This window comes from Podarcis melisellensis, assembly GCF_964234715.1.
Source record: "Podarcis melisellensis genome assembly, chromosome: 7".
Taxonomy (NCBI): Eukaryota; Metazoa; Chordata; class Lepidosauria; order Squamata; family Lacertidae; genus Podarcis; species Podarcis melisellensis.
The window spans coordinates 2,100,061-2,113,793 of NC_138539.1; the positions used below are offsets into that span (position 1 = coordinate 2,100,061).

General features: G+C 39.9%; 1 protein-coding gene and 1 long non-coding RNA gene across 2 annotated transcripts; one reads left to right on the top strand and one right to left on the bottom strand.

The window, feature by feature from the left end:
* Positions 1–911: 911 nt before the first annotated feature.
* LOC309374229 lies at positions 912–4,487 on the bottom strand. The gene is made up of 2 exons (XR_014170425.1): positions 4,433–4,487; positions 912–1,244 (listed from the first exon to the last, which is right to left on the bottom strand). It is a non-coding gene; the product is annotated as an uncharacterized lncRNA (long non-coding RNA).
* Positions 4,488–5,981: 1,494 nt separating this feature from the next.
* On the top strand, positions 5,982–13,359 carry ENPP4 (ectonucleotide pyrophosphatase/phosphodiesterase 4). The gene is made up of 5 exons (XM_081918885.1): positions 5,982–6,116; positions 8,140–8,215; positions 9,565–10,428; positions 11,472–11,642; positions 12,781–13,359. The coding sequence occupies exons 3-5, from the start codon at positions 9,606–9,608 to the stop codon at positions 13,143–13,145; spliced, it is 1,359 nt and encodes a 452-aa protein (XP_081775011.1). The 5' UTR covers positions 5,982–6,116; positions 8,140–8,215; positions 9,565–9,605; the 3' UTR covers positions 13,146–13,359.
* The last annotated feature ends 374 nt before the right edge of the window (positions 13,360–13,733 follow it).

The window sequence follows — 13,733 nt, forward strand, 5'->3', positions numbered from 1 at the left end:
GGAAGCAGGTGGAGGTGAAAGTAGGAAAACTTCAGAGCAGAAAACAGCAGGGAGCGCAAAAGAAATCACCTAAATATAGTGGGTCAATGCTTGATCAGAGCCTATTTTCACAGCAGCAAATATGATCACAAGGATGCCACATCTGCTTCAAGTTAAAAGAAGGAGCGAGAATGTAGGGAGACTTAAAAGAGTTTTATCATAGTTCATTCTTATTTAGGGATTAAAGGATCTTTCACTTTCGGTTTTCTTAGTTTCTCATTTTCCAATTTTAAATTTACTTCTCCACATTGCTACAGAAATATGTGAATATATATATTTTAAGTCCTGCTGAAAATTAATCAGCGTTTTAGTGCAAATTTCTCCTAATAAGCACATTTTTATATGCAGCTTTGCATTTGAACTTGCTGGCATCCATCTGTCTCGAAAGTAACAAATGTTACTTTCCCCTAACTTAATGCATTTTTGTATGTTATTCTGATTAAATATTGTCATGTACAATTTCCACAAGTATATGCATTTTGGAAAATGCTATGTATTTGGAGACCCGCATCACAAAAATTGGATAAGTGTGAATTTTGAAGGATGGCTGTCCTTTGGTTCTCATATGTTTTGCCTCGAAAGGGCAAATGTTGTAATTTGTTTTAAAATGAAAACTGAATCAAATTTGTTCCCCAGCCTCATTCTTATTTATGTCCCACATTTTCTCCAAGGTGCTCAATAATGTCTGTCTCTACACCCCACCCCCCGCTGCCACAACAACCTTGTGAGGTTGAGAGATAGTGTTCCAAACAATGTCACCAAGGAAGTGGGAATTTGAATCTAGTTCTTCCCAGTCCTAGTTTGGGTTTGTAACCACTATGCTACATGGCCTCTCACAGATTTGTAAGAAATGGAAGCATAGGGAACAGAACGGACTCTCAAAATTTTAAAGTTGTCATTCCCTGATAGAGACAATTACACTGTCAGGTTGTCTGCTACCTGATGAAATTGAATTTTCCCCGTTAAGGTCACCTGTGAATTTGGGAACACCAAGCAATCAAAAATACTTCCCCCACCAAAGCGCAAGAACCAGACAAGAGGCAGTTCAGTAAAACTAATCAGGAGCATTGTGAGGAAAGATGCTGTGCGAGGAGGAAATTGCCTTGATGCCGGCGGTTCTTCTGTTCCTTGGAGGCTGAAAATAATCAGGGAAGTTCAGCAGCCAGCTTTGCTTTCAAAATCTTTCAGGGGGATTGGAGATTAGCCTGGCGAAATGAAAACAGACTTGCAAGCAAGCAGCTCTAGCATGTAGTTCCCATTCCCTTCTCTCAGGAGCAGCCTTTGCCAACCTGGTGCCCTCCAGGTGTTTGGCAAAACAGCTCAACTCTCATCAGCCCCATCCAGTGCAGCTCTCAATTTACCTCTGCCTCACCTATCCTGTTGAAGCCCCCTGGGGAAGGCGTTGAGTCTCTAGCACACCCCAGATGCTAAATCAGGAACGATTTATAAATTCATAAATGAGGACCCTGTAGCCCTCCATATGTTGATGGACTACAACTGTTGGCCATTCAGGACGGGGCTGATAGGAGCTGGAGTCTCACTACCTGGAGGGCAACAGGCTCCCTCCCTTTCATTTTTTAAAAATATGTTTATTGCTTTATTGAAAATTATAACCAACCAAAAAGAACCAAAGATTACTACGATTTACAAAGGATAAATTAAATTCTTACAACATAACTTCCATTGTGACTTCCAGTCACCCCATCAAGGGTCCCAGTTTTCTTTTATGTAACCTGCTTTTCATTATCTCTTCAAACTTTGGCCAACTTTTATTTTTGCAAAGTTTTCTATGTTCATACAGGAATCAGTCTAAGCCTGCCAGAGGGTTCACATTTTTACAATGCTCTTCAATATATTTTCTATAAATCTCCCACTCTCTAATAAAAGTTTGTTCTGTATTTTCTCTAATTCTTCCTCTCATTCTTGCTAGTTCTGTATATTCCAATAGTTTTGCCTGTCAGTCCAATTTAGTTGGGGCACTTTCTCCTTTCCATTTTTTTGCTATTAAATTTTTTGCTGCAATTGTTGCATACATAAAGACCTTCCTCAGATTTTTAGGAATGTCTGTACCAATTATGCCCAGTAGAAAGGCTTTGGACTTTTTTCCAAAGGAGATTTTAAACATCTTTCATATTTGATTCCTTAGATTCATCTTTCCATGTTTCTATAATGTATGAAAATTCTTTCCCGTAGCTGGTGCTGTATCCAATATAATTTATTTAGGGGTTCTATCAAAGATCATATTTCTGGTGTTCTTTCTTTCGAAGTACTCCCCAGATGCATCAACAGTTAAATTATTATTAATTTAAAAAAAAATTCCCTATAGCATTTTAAAATCCTGTTAATTAACTCAGTGATTTTGCTGGTGGGACAGAACATTGGTGAGTGAGAGTAGGGGGAATATTTTCATTTTTTACTGAGTACTTAGTACTTATCCTAATTGAATGCCTTTCATTCCTATTTTATCTTTAAACGTAAAATAGCAAATAAATAAATGAAAATCATTTTAAAAATGAAAGCAGATTGCTGTGCTTTGTGCAACTGCTCCCCTCTCCCCCAGCTAAAATAAATCCTTATGAATCAGTGCCTTGTGCACACTAACCTAGGAGAAAAGCTCAAATTGTTGTTGTTGTTATTTATTATTATTATTAGCGTGTCCAGACCAGAGGAGGGCAACCAAAATGGTCAAAGGCCTGGAAACGATGCCTTATGAGGAACGGCTAAGGCAGCTGGGCATGTTTAGCCTGGAGAAGAGGAGGTTAAGGGGTGATATGATAGCCATGTTCAAATATATAAAAGGATGTCACATAGAGGAGGGAGAAAGGTCGTTTTCTGCTGCTCCGGAGAAGCAGACACGGAGCAATGGATCCAAACTACAAGAAAGAAGATTCCACCTAAACATTAGGAAGAACTTCCTGACAGTAAGAGCTGTTTGACAGTGGAATTTGCTGCCCAGGAGTGTGGTGGAGTCTCCTTCTTTGGAGGTCTTTAAGCAGAGGCTTGACAACCATATGTCAGGAGTGCTCTGATGGTGTTTCCTGCTTGGCAGGGGGTTGGACTCGATGGCCCTTGTGGTCTCTTCCAACTCTATGATTCTATGATTATCCTTTTCCCCCAGGGACTCAAGGCAGCTTACAGATAACATTTAGATAAAACAAGAGACAGCTAAACATTTAGATAAAACAATATGTGTGTGTATACCTATTAAAGTATATACAGTAAAAACATTACAAATCACAGCGCCATCCCTTCCCATCAAATGAATGCAAGTGGGATTTTTGCATCTAAAACACATGGTACAGTAATCAGGGCAGACTCTGACAGACTGAAGCCTTGGAGCTGTACTAATGTGCACAGCCCTCGAGAGTATGAAGATGCATCACTCTGCTTGATCCGGAGGCTGCATTTAGTGTAGGATGCGGCAGCCCAATTGCTGACAGGAGTGAGGCCTTGCCAGCATATGACAGAGGTCTGCACTGGTTGCCCAACAGCTACCAGGCCAAATTCTTCTCCCCCACCCCCCCGCCACTTTATTTTATAAATTAAAAAAGAAACATAATGTAGAATTTGCATTACAAGTTGATAGAAACAGTTGTTGTTTGGTCGATTAGTCATGTGCGCCTCTTTGTGACCCCCTGGACCAGCGCATGCCAGGCCCTCCTGTCTTCCACTGCCTCCCGCAGTTTGGTCAAACTCTTCAGGATCTGTCCTTCCAGTGAGCACTCAGGGCTGATTTCCTTCAGAATGGAGAGGTTGGATCTTCTTGCAGTCCATGGGGCTCTCAAGAGTCTCCTCCAGCACCAGAATTCAAAAGCATCCATTCTTCGGCGATCAGCCTTCTTTATGGTCCAGCTCTCATTTCCATACATCAGTACTGGGAAAACCATGGCTTTAACTATACAGACCTTTGTTGGCAAGGTGATGTCTCTGCTTTTTAAGGTGCTGTCTAGGTTTGTCATTGCTTTCCTCCCAAGAAGCAGGCGTCTTTTAATTTCGTGACTGCTGTCACCATCTGCAGTTATAATGGAGCCCAATAAAGTAAAATCTCTCACTGCCTCCATTTCTTCCCCTTATATTGGCCAGGATGTGATGGGACCAGTGGCCATCAAAGGAAAAAACACTAATAATTTGCCAGTTAACTACAATATCAATCATCTTCCATTCTATTATTCTACATTTCATATCTTTATACATTACTTCCTGTCTACACCCAATGTATTTACCCAATATATTTTCCTTTTTAGAAAACTACTTGTACTAAAATAAATTTCGTAATTCGATTATGTTCATAATAAACCTAACGTCTTTTTCGCTTAAACCTTTTGTCTTATTTTACTTCAAACATTGTATTGTTTACACAGAAATCATTCAAACGCTGCCATAGTTGCCACACCTTGATTATAGTTCTGTAAATCAGGCAATCCAGGCGAGAACTTGGTTGTTTTGTGTAGGGCAGCACTTCTCCTCTGGAACTCCCTGCCTCATGATAGGCACCTTTTCACTGCCTTCCTTTCAGCCCCCGCTTAAAAACATTTTCATTTGGGCAAAACTAGCCAGGTGCTTAGAAATGCTGGGGTGGGCTTTTAAAAAATCTGTTTTAACTTTCTCTGTGTTTTTAAAGCACCGTTGTAAAAAGAAAAGAAAAATAACCGAATTTATTGTTTTGTCTTTTTTTTGCAAACCGCTTTGAGGTAGATTTTTTAAAAACAAACAAATTTTTTTTTAATAAACAAGGTAAAAATTAAATTTTATGAGAGAAATAAATAAAACAAAGCAAAAAAGGAGCCAAAATTTGATACCAGAGAGAGCTCAGGTAGGTTTGAGGTAGGTTAACTTTGGTTAATTTTTATCTTTAAAAATAATAATAATAATAATAATAATAATCAAGTGGTCTCTTGAACCTAGCTGTTAACTTTTCCCTTTTCTTGCGAGGAATCCTATTCAGAATAAGGTATTTCCCTTCAAAAAAGGGAAAAGTTGACAGCTATGCTCTTGAATTTTATGAGGTCAATAAATAAAACAAAGCAAAAAAAAAAAAAAAAAAAAGGAGCCAAAATTTGATATTGGCAAGCGAAAGCTCAGGTAGGTTTCAGGTATGCTTTAAAAACAAAACAAAAAAAACCCACCACTTTGGTTAATTTTTATCTTTAAAAATAAAATAATATCAAGTGGTCTCTTGAATTTTATGAGGTAAATAAATAAAATAAACAAACAAAAAAGAAGAAGCCAAGATTTGAGACCGGCAAGCGAGAGCTCAGGTAGTTTTGAAGTACTGGTAGGTTTTTTTAAAACCACCACCACCACTTTGGTTAATTTTTATCTTAAAAATATATATATAATCAAGTGGTCTCTTGAATTTTATGAGGTAAATAAATAAAACAAAGCAAAAAAAAAAGAGAGCCAAAATTTGAGACCGGCAAACGAGAGCTCAGGTAGGTTTGAGGTTTTGTTTTTTTTTAAATACCACTGCCACTTTGGTTAATTTTTATCTTTAAAAATCAAATCAAAGCAAGTGGTCTCTTGAAATTTATGAGGTAAATAAATAAAATAAGCCAAAAAAAAAAAAGGTTTTGAGACCGGCAAGCGAGAGCTCAGGTAGGTTTTTTTAAAAAGCACCACCACCACTTCGGTTAATTTTTATCTTTTTTAATTTTTTAAAAAATAAAATTAATTTTTATCTTTAAAAATAATAATAATCAAGTGGTCTCTTGAATTTTATGAGGTAAATAAATAAAATAAACCAAAAAAGGAGCCAAAACTGTAGACCCGCAAGCGACCGCTAAGGAAGCCCCTCAGCGCGCGGCCCCGCTCGCGGCCTGACGCACCTGTCAAAGTGGCTGACATGATGCTGATGCCGATGGTATATATACCCACCCGCTGGGGCCAATGGGGATCCGGGGTCTGAGGGCGCGCTTGACCAATCAGAGGGCGGCCCCCCCTAGCCTTCTCCGAAGGTTCCGGGCCGTTAATGGCCGTTGGTCCAGGTGACGGCGGGCGGCGGCCAGTGCGCAGGCGCGCCGACTCCTCCGCTGCCGGCGACGCCTGAGGAGGAAGATGGAGGAGGAAGGAAAGTTGAGGTAAAGCGGCGGGGAAAGCGCGCTGATTTCGGGCGATGGGCGGGCGGCGTTTGGCCGAGGGGCGCCTTCCCTGCCCCAAGGGTGGTGGGTTTGAGGGGGGCTGAGGCGACGCGAAGGTCCGACGGCCGCCTCACGTTTTAAACGGCTGCCGGGCGGGTGGTGCTCCTCTCCAGAAGTGGCTGCAACTACGAAATACGGGGGGGGGGAGAGAGAGAGATTACTATTATTATTATTATTATTACGTATTACTATTTATTAATTAGTGCTGGATTTACGTGTAAGCGAAACAAGCTGTAGCTTTGGGCCCCACTCTCTTGGGTGGCCCCCCCAAAAAAAATTAATAGGGGAGGGGAAACTGGGTGTACATTTCCAAAATATAAGATAAAAAAACACACAAATAAAATAAAACCTACATACAGCAACAGTGTTTGGTGTTGGGTTCAGGTAGGTGGCTTGTTGGACTGACGCAGTGGAAATACACACACACACACAGACACACACACACATATATATATCTCTCTGAGTGGGGTGTGCTTGTGTAATCTCACTGTATACAAGTTGTACAAGTGACAATAAAGTATTTCTATAAATCTCCAGTAGCACCTTAGAGACCAACTAAGTTTGTTCTTGGTATAAACTTTTGTGTGCATGCACACTTCTTCAGATACTCTGAAGCAGAAGTCGTCAGACCCTTGTATAACTGTTTGGTGTTGTGTAGGCTCCTATAATTAATAAAAATAATAAGTTTTTATTTATACCCTGCCCTCCCCAGCCAAGACCGGGCTCAGGGGCGGCTAACAACCAATAATAAAACAAGTTGATTAAAATTTAAAAGATTAAGATACAACATTAAAACATTAGGATGCAGCCTCTTCACAGGCGGAGAAAGGAAAAAGAAAGAGATGTATGATGTAAGTAATGTGCCTCCGATCATTTTAAGTTAGAGCTTAATAATGATTTCACTATTAATATGTTATACTACTTGTTAATTGTATTTCAGTTCAACAGTTACTTTGATAAAATACATATTTTGTTATGTGCAAATGGCTTTAGATACCTGTTAGGTCCATAAATCACCATATAGCATATATTCAACACAAAAGAAGTGACAATTTGTTGTTGACAAAGGACAGCTGGACATATAAAGGGCTCCATTACGTTCAGTAGCTTAGGGCTTCATCAAACCTAAATCCGGCCCTGATTATTATTGTTATTGTTTATTTTTTTATTTTGCAAGCTGCTTTATCTTACCCAAAGCAACTTGCAACCCAAAGGTTAATTGCTTTGAGGGTTTTGGTTTTGTTTCTTTTTGCTTTCGTTTCAACAGCCAAGCGCTCTTTAATTGCTATGGAATAAATAAAGGAGTGGGGTGGCAGCCCTGTGGTTGTGGGGCACTTGGCTCTGGACTCAAGATGCTGCCCAGGGTGTGTGGAAGGGGGGTAGTAAGTGCTGTTTAAGAACAGGGTTTGGGCTTTCAGTCATTTCTGTGATGACCTTGAGAACACAGGTGTCCCCTTGGCACAGGGTTTAGGCTCCGTTAAACAGGCACAGAGAGAAACTGCATGGGCTTTAAAGAAATCTCTTTTTAAATAAAGTGGGCTTGAAGAGTTCCAGTGCGGAAAGATTGGGCATCTTAATATAAGCAATTGTATGAGTTGTGTTATTTTATATTAGACGTTGCTGTTACTTTATTAGCTGTTATGGTTTTGGTAGTTGTATTCTAAATTGTGGTAACCTGCCCCTGGGACCTTAGGGTGAAGGGTGGGTAAAATAATAAAATACTTTGTAGTAGGCTATTGATTTGTAATGGAGAGCAAAGCTAAATAATAACTCTTCTATGGACTAGAAATGTTTGTTAAGTAGGAACCTGAGAGTTCTGTAATTGGCTTTCTTTAGCTGTCTTATTTGCTGAAAATTTACCTGTGCAAACAAATAAATTCTAAAAGGTACCTTAAAAATATATAGTTTAAAAGTCTATCTCTAATGTAGATTTTTTTTCTTTTTAATTTTTATTTACACAAAGGTTTTTCCAAATGAGTTTCTCTGAGTGTTGGAGAAAATATTGAACATAGTGACTTGGGCTAGGAATCTTAAATGAGGTAAGCTTCACTGAGAAATTATTTAACTGTGTTCAAGTTACATTAATCTTGTGAACCACCATGAGATCTTGTGATGAAGGGCACTGTATAATCTAATAAATAATAATAATAATAAATACAGGGAGGGCTGCGGTTCAATCTGCTTTGTATGCAAAAGGGCAGTTGATGGCATCTTCAGGGTCTAAAACCCTGAAGAATCATTGCCAATGTGGACGGATATTGAGCTTAGATGGACCACTGATCTGATTCGCTATAAGGTAGCTTTCTGTGTTCCTAAATGAATACAAATTATTTAACTTAAGTTATGTTAACTTATGTTACTTATGCAAGTATTTCTATAGCACAAATTATTGTATATAACAAGGTGGCATACAGCAAAACAGTGGTACCTCGGGTTACATACGCTTCAGGTTACAGACTCCACTAACCCGGAAATATTACCTTGGGTTAAGAACTTTGCTTCAGGATGAGAACAGAAATTGTGCAGCGGCGGCACAGCAGGAGGAGGAGGCCCCAGTAGCTAAAGTGGTGCTTCAGGTTAAGAACAGTTTCAGGTTAAGAACAGACCTCTGGAACAAAATTTAAGTTTTTAACCCAAGGTACCACTGTATATGCAATAAAATATGATTAAAACAGTATAAAACAAGCACTAAAATGATTAAATTTGACTTGTTGAATAAGTCTTCATGAGAAATTAGACCCCCCCTCCAATCAATGGGTGTCTACCAAATTTTTGTTGGAAGAGTTCCACAGCATGAGACCAGCTACAGATGTTTATTTGTAGTGCTAGGAATGAAGAACTAAGAGTATTGTTGTGGCATCAGATTTAAACCAGGAAGTAGAACCTGGTCTAGCTGTTTAGTAAGTTGTACAGGCAAATAGAGAACTACAGGAGTAAAATTGGGGGTGGAGCATTAACTGCATAAAATGAAGTATCATACTAGGTGCTGAGCTTTTTCTAAATTGTCTTTTCTAAGTAATAAAATCAAAAAGTATTTTTAATTTTCTAGCATAGTAAGAAATTGTTGCTATGGACAAGCTCCATGGGATGGGACTTGAATGCACTGTGTTACAGAGGTCCAGTCATCTCTGTGTGCCTGAGATCAGACAGTAGCACTGGGAGAGTGCTTTTTGTGCCCCTACCAGTTATGGTGCGGGTACAACAGGGTGCTATTTTATCCCTGGGGGATAAAATTGATGATGGGGATTTTAGACAATAGTTGCCTTAAATAGAATATAAACTGGGTTTTGTAGGAACTTTAATTGAGATGGAGTAATTTAGATTACTTTAAATGACATCTATTTTGAACTGATGTTCTTAGTGACACTTTCTAATTACTTTCTTCTAGGTCTATCTTCCACATCCTTGTGTTTTGAAACCTTTTCCACAATGCATTTAATACTGGTATTCTTCTTTTATGGAATCATTTGTTGCTCTGGTAGTCATTCTGCTTATGCACCAATGCCCAGATTACTACTGGTTTCTTTTGATGGCTTCAGGGCTGATTATCTGAAGAAATATGAATTTCCACATCTCCAGGATTTTATTAAGGATGGTGTTTTAGTGGAAGACATTACCAATGCTTTCATCACAAAAACCTTCCCAAATCATTACAGTATAGTCACAGGGCTGTATGAGGAAAGCCATGGTATTGTGGCAAATGAAATGTTTGATGCTGCTACCAATAAAACATTTTCGCAATTCAATGACAAAGACCCATTTTGGTGGAATGAGGCAGTTCCTATTTGGGTGACCAACCAGTTGCAGGAAAACAGAACGAGTGCTTCTGCAATGTGGCCTGGCACAGATGTAAAAATTCACAATACTACCCCTCATTTTTTTATGAAATACGATTCTGCAATAGGTTTCAAAGAACGGGTGGAAAACATCATTGCTTGGCTGAACAGTTCTAACCCACTGGTCAGTTTTGCTACTCTTTATTGGGAAGAACCAGATGCAAGCGGGCACAAGTATGGGCCAGAAGATACGAAAAACATGATTGGAGTATTAAAAGAAGTGGATAATTTGGTTGGCTTGCTTGTTGAGAAGCTAAAGGCTTCCAAATTGTGGGAGGAAATTAATGTTATAATTACAAGTGATCATGGCATGGCACAGTGTTCCCCGGACAGGCTGATCAAACTGGATGACTGCATTGACCGTAATAGCTACACTCTAGTAGACAAGAGTCCAGTTGCTGCAATACTGCCCAAAAGTAAGTATTTTCTTAATATATGTTGTTGTTTTTAAAAAGCATAATTTTGATGCTTTAACATGAGACTTGAGACCAAAGCAGTCAAGATATGAGAGATTAGAGATCAAATCTCTGAACTTGAAAAACACGTCCAGCAAGATTTTGATTTTGGGGAATGAAGCTGTGCTGTTTGGCGGCTTCTTTTTTCCTGGGGGATTGATAGGGGTGGGGTGGGGGGGGTCAGAGGGTGCTAAGCATCTATATCATAGCTCTTCAAAGAAGAGAGTAGGACAACTTTATAGTGCCATCGGTTGTTGCACTTCTAATATAGCAAATGTGTTTTTGGTAACATTGGGAACTTTTGAAATGACCTGTTTTCTAATATAGTTGTTGCATAAGCAACAGCACCCCACCCCTTGCATCACAGTGTCCATCACCGTACATAGGTGGGGAAACTCCTATGGAAACTCTCTGCACATTTTAAGTCCCTGTGCTATGGGGGAGATTCCAAGGCTTCCCAGTTTAGACTTCACCTTCCAACTTGTGGAGATGATAGACATAGTGGTGGTGTGCAGTAGAGCTTAGTATGCTCATCTCTGCCCGTGCAAAGCATTTACACATGAGTAGCATGCCTGCGTAGGGCAGTGGTTGACAATATAACTTACTAACATTAAAGGCTAAAATGTGGATTTCACTTTACCTTCAATAAGTTATAGAACCTGGGAGACCAGGGTTCAAATTCCCACTCGGTTATGAAGCTCACTGGGTTCCCTTGGGTCAGCTGTTGTAGCCTAATCGACTTCACAGGCTGCTTGTGAGGATAAAATGGGGAGCATATGCCACCTCAAGCTTTTTGGAGGAAAGGTGGGCTGTAAATATAATACTTAAATATAAATAAAGGCCCAGAGCAAAGTACTAGGCCAGATAAATACCGCAATAGGATTAAACGTGTGATCCGCATTGAACTTGCAGCTGGGATGAGGGTGGGCAATGCACTTCAAATGGCAAATGTTCAGGCTTTACAAAAGATAATAGAATATGCTTCCTTGCTTTATACTTTTCAGATGAAACATATGTATATAACATAATGAAAAATTGCAGCCCTCACATGAAGATTTATCTTAAAGAAGAGATTCCAGACCATTACCACTACCATCACAATAAGCGCATTCAGCCCATAATTTTGGTTGCTGATGAAGGCTGGACGATTGTACAGAATGAGTCTCTTTCAAGGTGTAAGTGTATTCCTTTTGGATGTTTTCTCTTGGCCTGATTTGGAGCAAGTTACTCCCTTTCATGTGGAAGGTACATAGTCATGCAGAGTGCAAAAGCATCCCCACCTAAACATTGGAGCTGCCTAGAAACACCTGCAGTCATGAAAGCTGAGATTCATTGCCAAGGCATGCAGCAAATATCAGTGCCGCTTATCACACCTTAGTTCAGGCTAACGCTGGTGGTTCCAAAGTCACCTTCTGGCTTCCTAAACACAGACTGTATACATAGTACGACTTCAAAGCACACTTGAAACATTATTTCCCTCAGATAATTCTGGACATTGTTGCTTACCCTTTAGAGTTGCAGTTCCTTGCAGCCCAGCCCTTAACAAACTACAGTGCCAAGAATTCTTTGAGGGAAAGAATGCACTCTGAATGTGCTTTAAAGGTATAGTGTGTACACAGCCTCAGTGAGTCAGCTCAACTTTTATGTACATAAATGTTCAGCTAACCCAGCCATGGCCACCAGGGTTAAAATGTACGTTACTGTCCCTGAGGGGTGGGGTTTACTGCCCTCTGCGTAAAGTAACAGCTAGCAGTCCTCCTAGAAGGCTAGGATAGTGACCCCCAAATAGTCTTAGTCATGCTGGGCACCTGTTGTTGTCCAATGGTTGGGATGATGGGAGTTATAATCCAGCATCATCTGCCAGGCAGCATGTTGGCTTTCCCAGCTACAGGGAGATAAAGGCATACACAGAACTAAACCTGCTCCTGGTGTTCCCAGTGTGTGGAATAACAAGCAGGGTTTACCTGCTTTCACCTGCAAAAACAAAGTAACTTTATTCCTGTGGTATATTTTTAGACATCTTGGTGAAGAATAAAGGTTATGCAGGTCTCACATGTAATTCAAAGGCATAGCTAACTCTATTACATAATATTTGGAAACTTGCATGGAGGATAGCCATCTTAGTGGATGGTTGATTTGGAAAGTGCAATACTTTGTATTGTACAATAGTATCATACCAATCTGTATTGGAGTGGGGGTGGGAATACTTGGAAGAACCTGCACTTTTATGGTTCCGGGATTATCTTTAGGGGGGAAATAACTGTTCAGGTTGAAGCTCAGCACATTAACAACTCTTGCATTCCCTTTTTCCAGTAGGAGACCATGGCTATGATAACTCCCTTCCAAGTATGCATCCATTTTTGGCAGCTCACGGGCCTGCTTTTCGCAAAGGTTACAGGCAAAATAGCATTTATACGGTTGATATTTATCCAATGATGTGTCACATCCTGGGCTTGATGCCTCAGCCCAATAATGGCACCTTGAGCCACGCCAAGTGCTTATTAGCTGACCAGTGGTGTATCAATGTCCCTGAAGCCATTGGAATAGTCATTGGTGTCTTCATTGTGCTAACGACACTTACGTGCCTTATAATAATCATGAAGAGCAGAACGGCGGCTGTGCATCCATTTTCCCGACTTCAGCTTCAGGAAGACGACGACGATCCCTTAATTGGATAATATACACTGATTTGTTTTGAAAACTGGATATGATACGAAACTTACACTGGATAACATCTTATGATGCACTTTAATAAATACCAACCCAGAAGACTGCAGAAGAACATTGCCTCACTGAAAAAAGAAACTCTGAATACAGACCTGGTTTTGTAATGGAAAAGGCATTGCATCACTGTTAAACTTTCAGTTAATAAAGTATCTGCTAGAGTAGTAAGATGAGGACTGTGAGATTTAAATGTTTGCAAATGATGCTGCTTTCAGGCATTTCTTATGTAACTCTGGAGATACCCTGGCAACTCCTGAAGTCTGGTGGGGGCAGGATCTGTTTCTGCTGGCTGATGGAGATGATTATTGCACTTTCTTGTATTCGGCACAATGCTGAAAGGGTAAATTATTTAAGCTAGAGGCAACTTAGCAACAGAAACCCTTAGTGCTATGTAGATCACATCAGTCCCTGTAAGCTAGAAATATCTTATTGGGGAAATGTGAATAAAAGCATTTTAAATTTTGCTTCCTGCTCTGTGGATTGCAGGCACAGGGGGCTTTTTAGTTGCAAACATTTAGTTGAAGCAACATTTAAATATGCTG

Excerpts from the sequence above, each read along its gene's own strand:
- ENPP4 (XM_081918885.1), top strand. The coding sequence starts at position 9,606 with ATGCATTTAATACTGGTATTCTTCTTTTATGGAATCATTTGTTGCTCT. Across the intron at positions 10,429-11,471 it reads TGCTGCAATACTGCCCAAAA|ATGAAACATATGTATATAAC; the intron begins GTAAGTATTTTC and ends TATACTTTTCAG. Across the intron at positions 11,643-12,780 it reads GAATGAGTCTCTTTCAAGGT|TAGGAGACCATGGCTATGAT; the intron begins GTAAGTGTATTC and ends CCCTTTTTCCAG.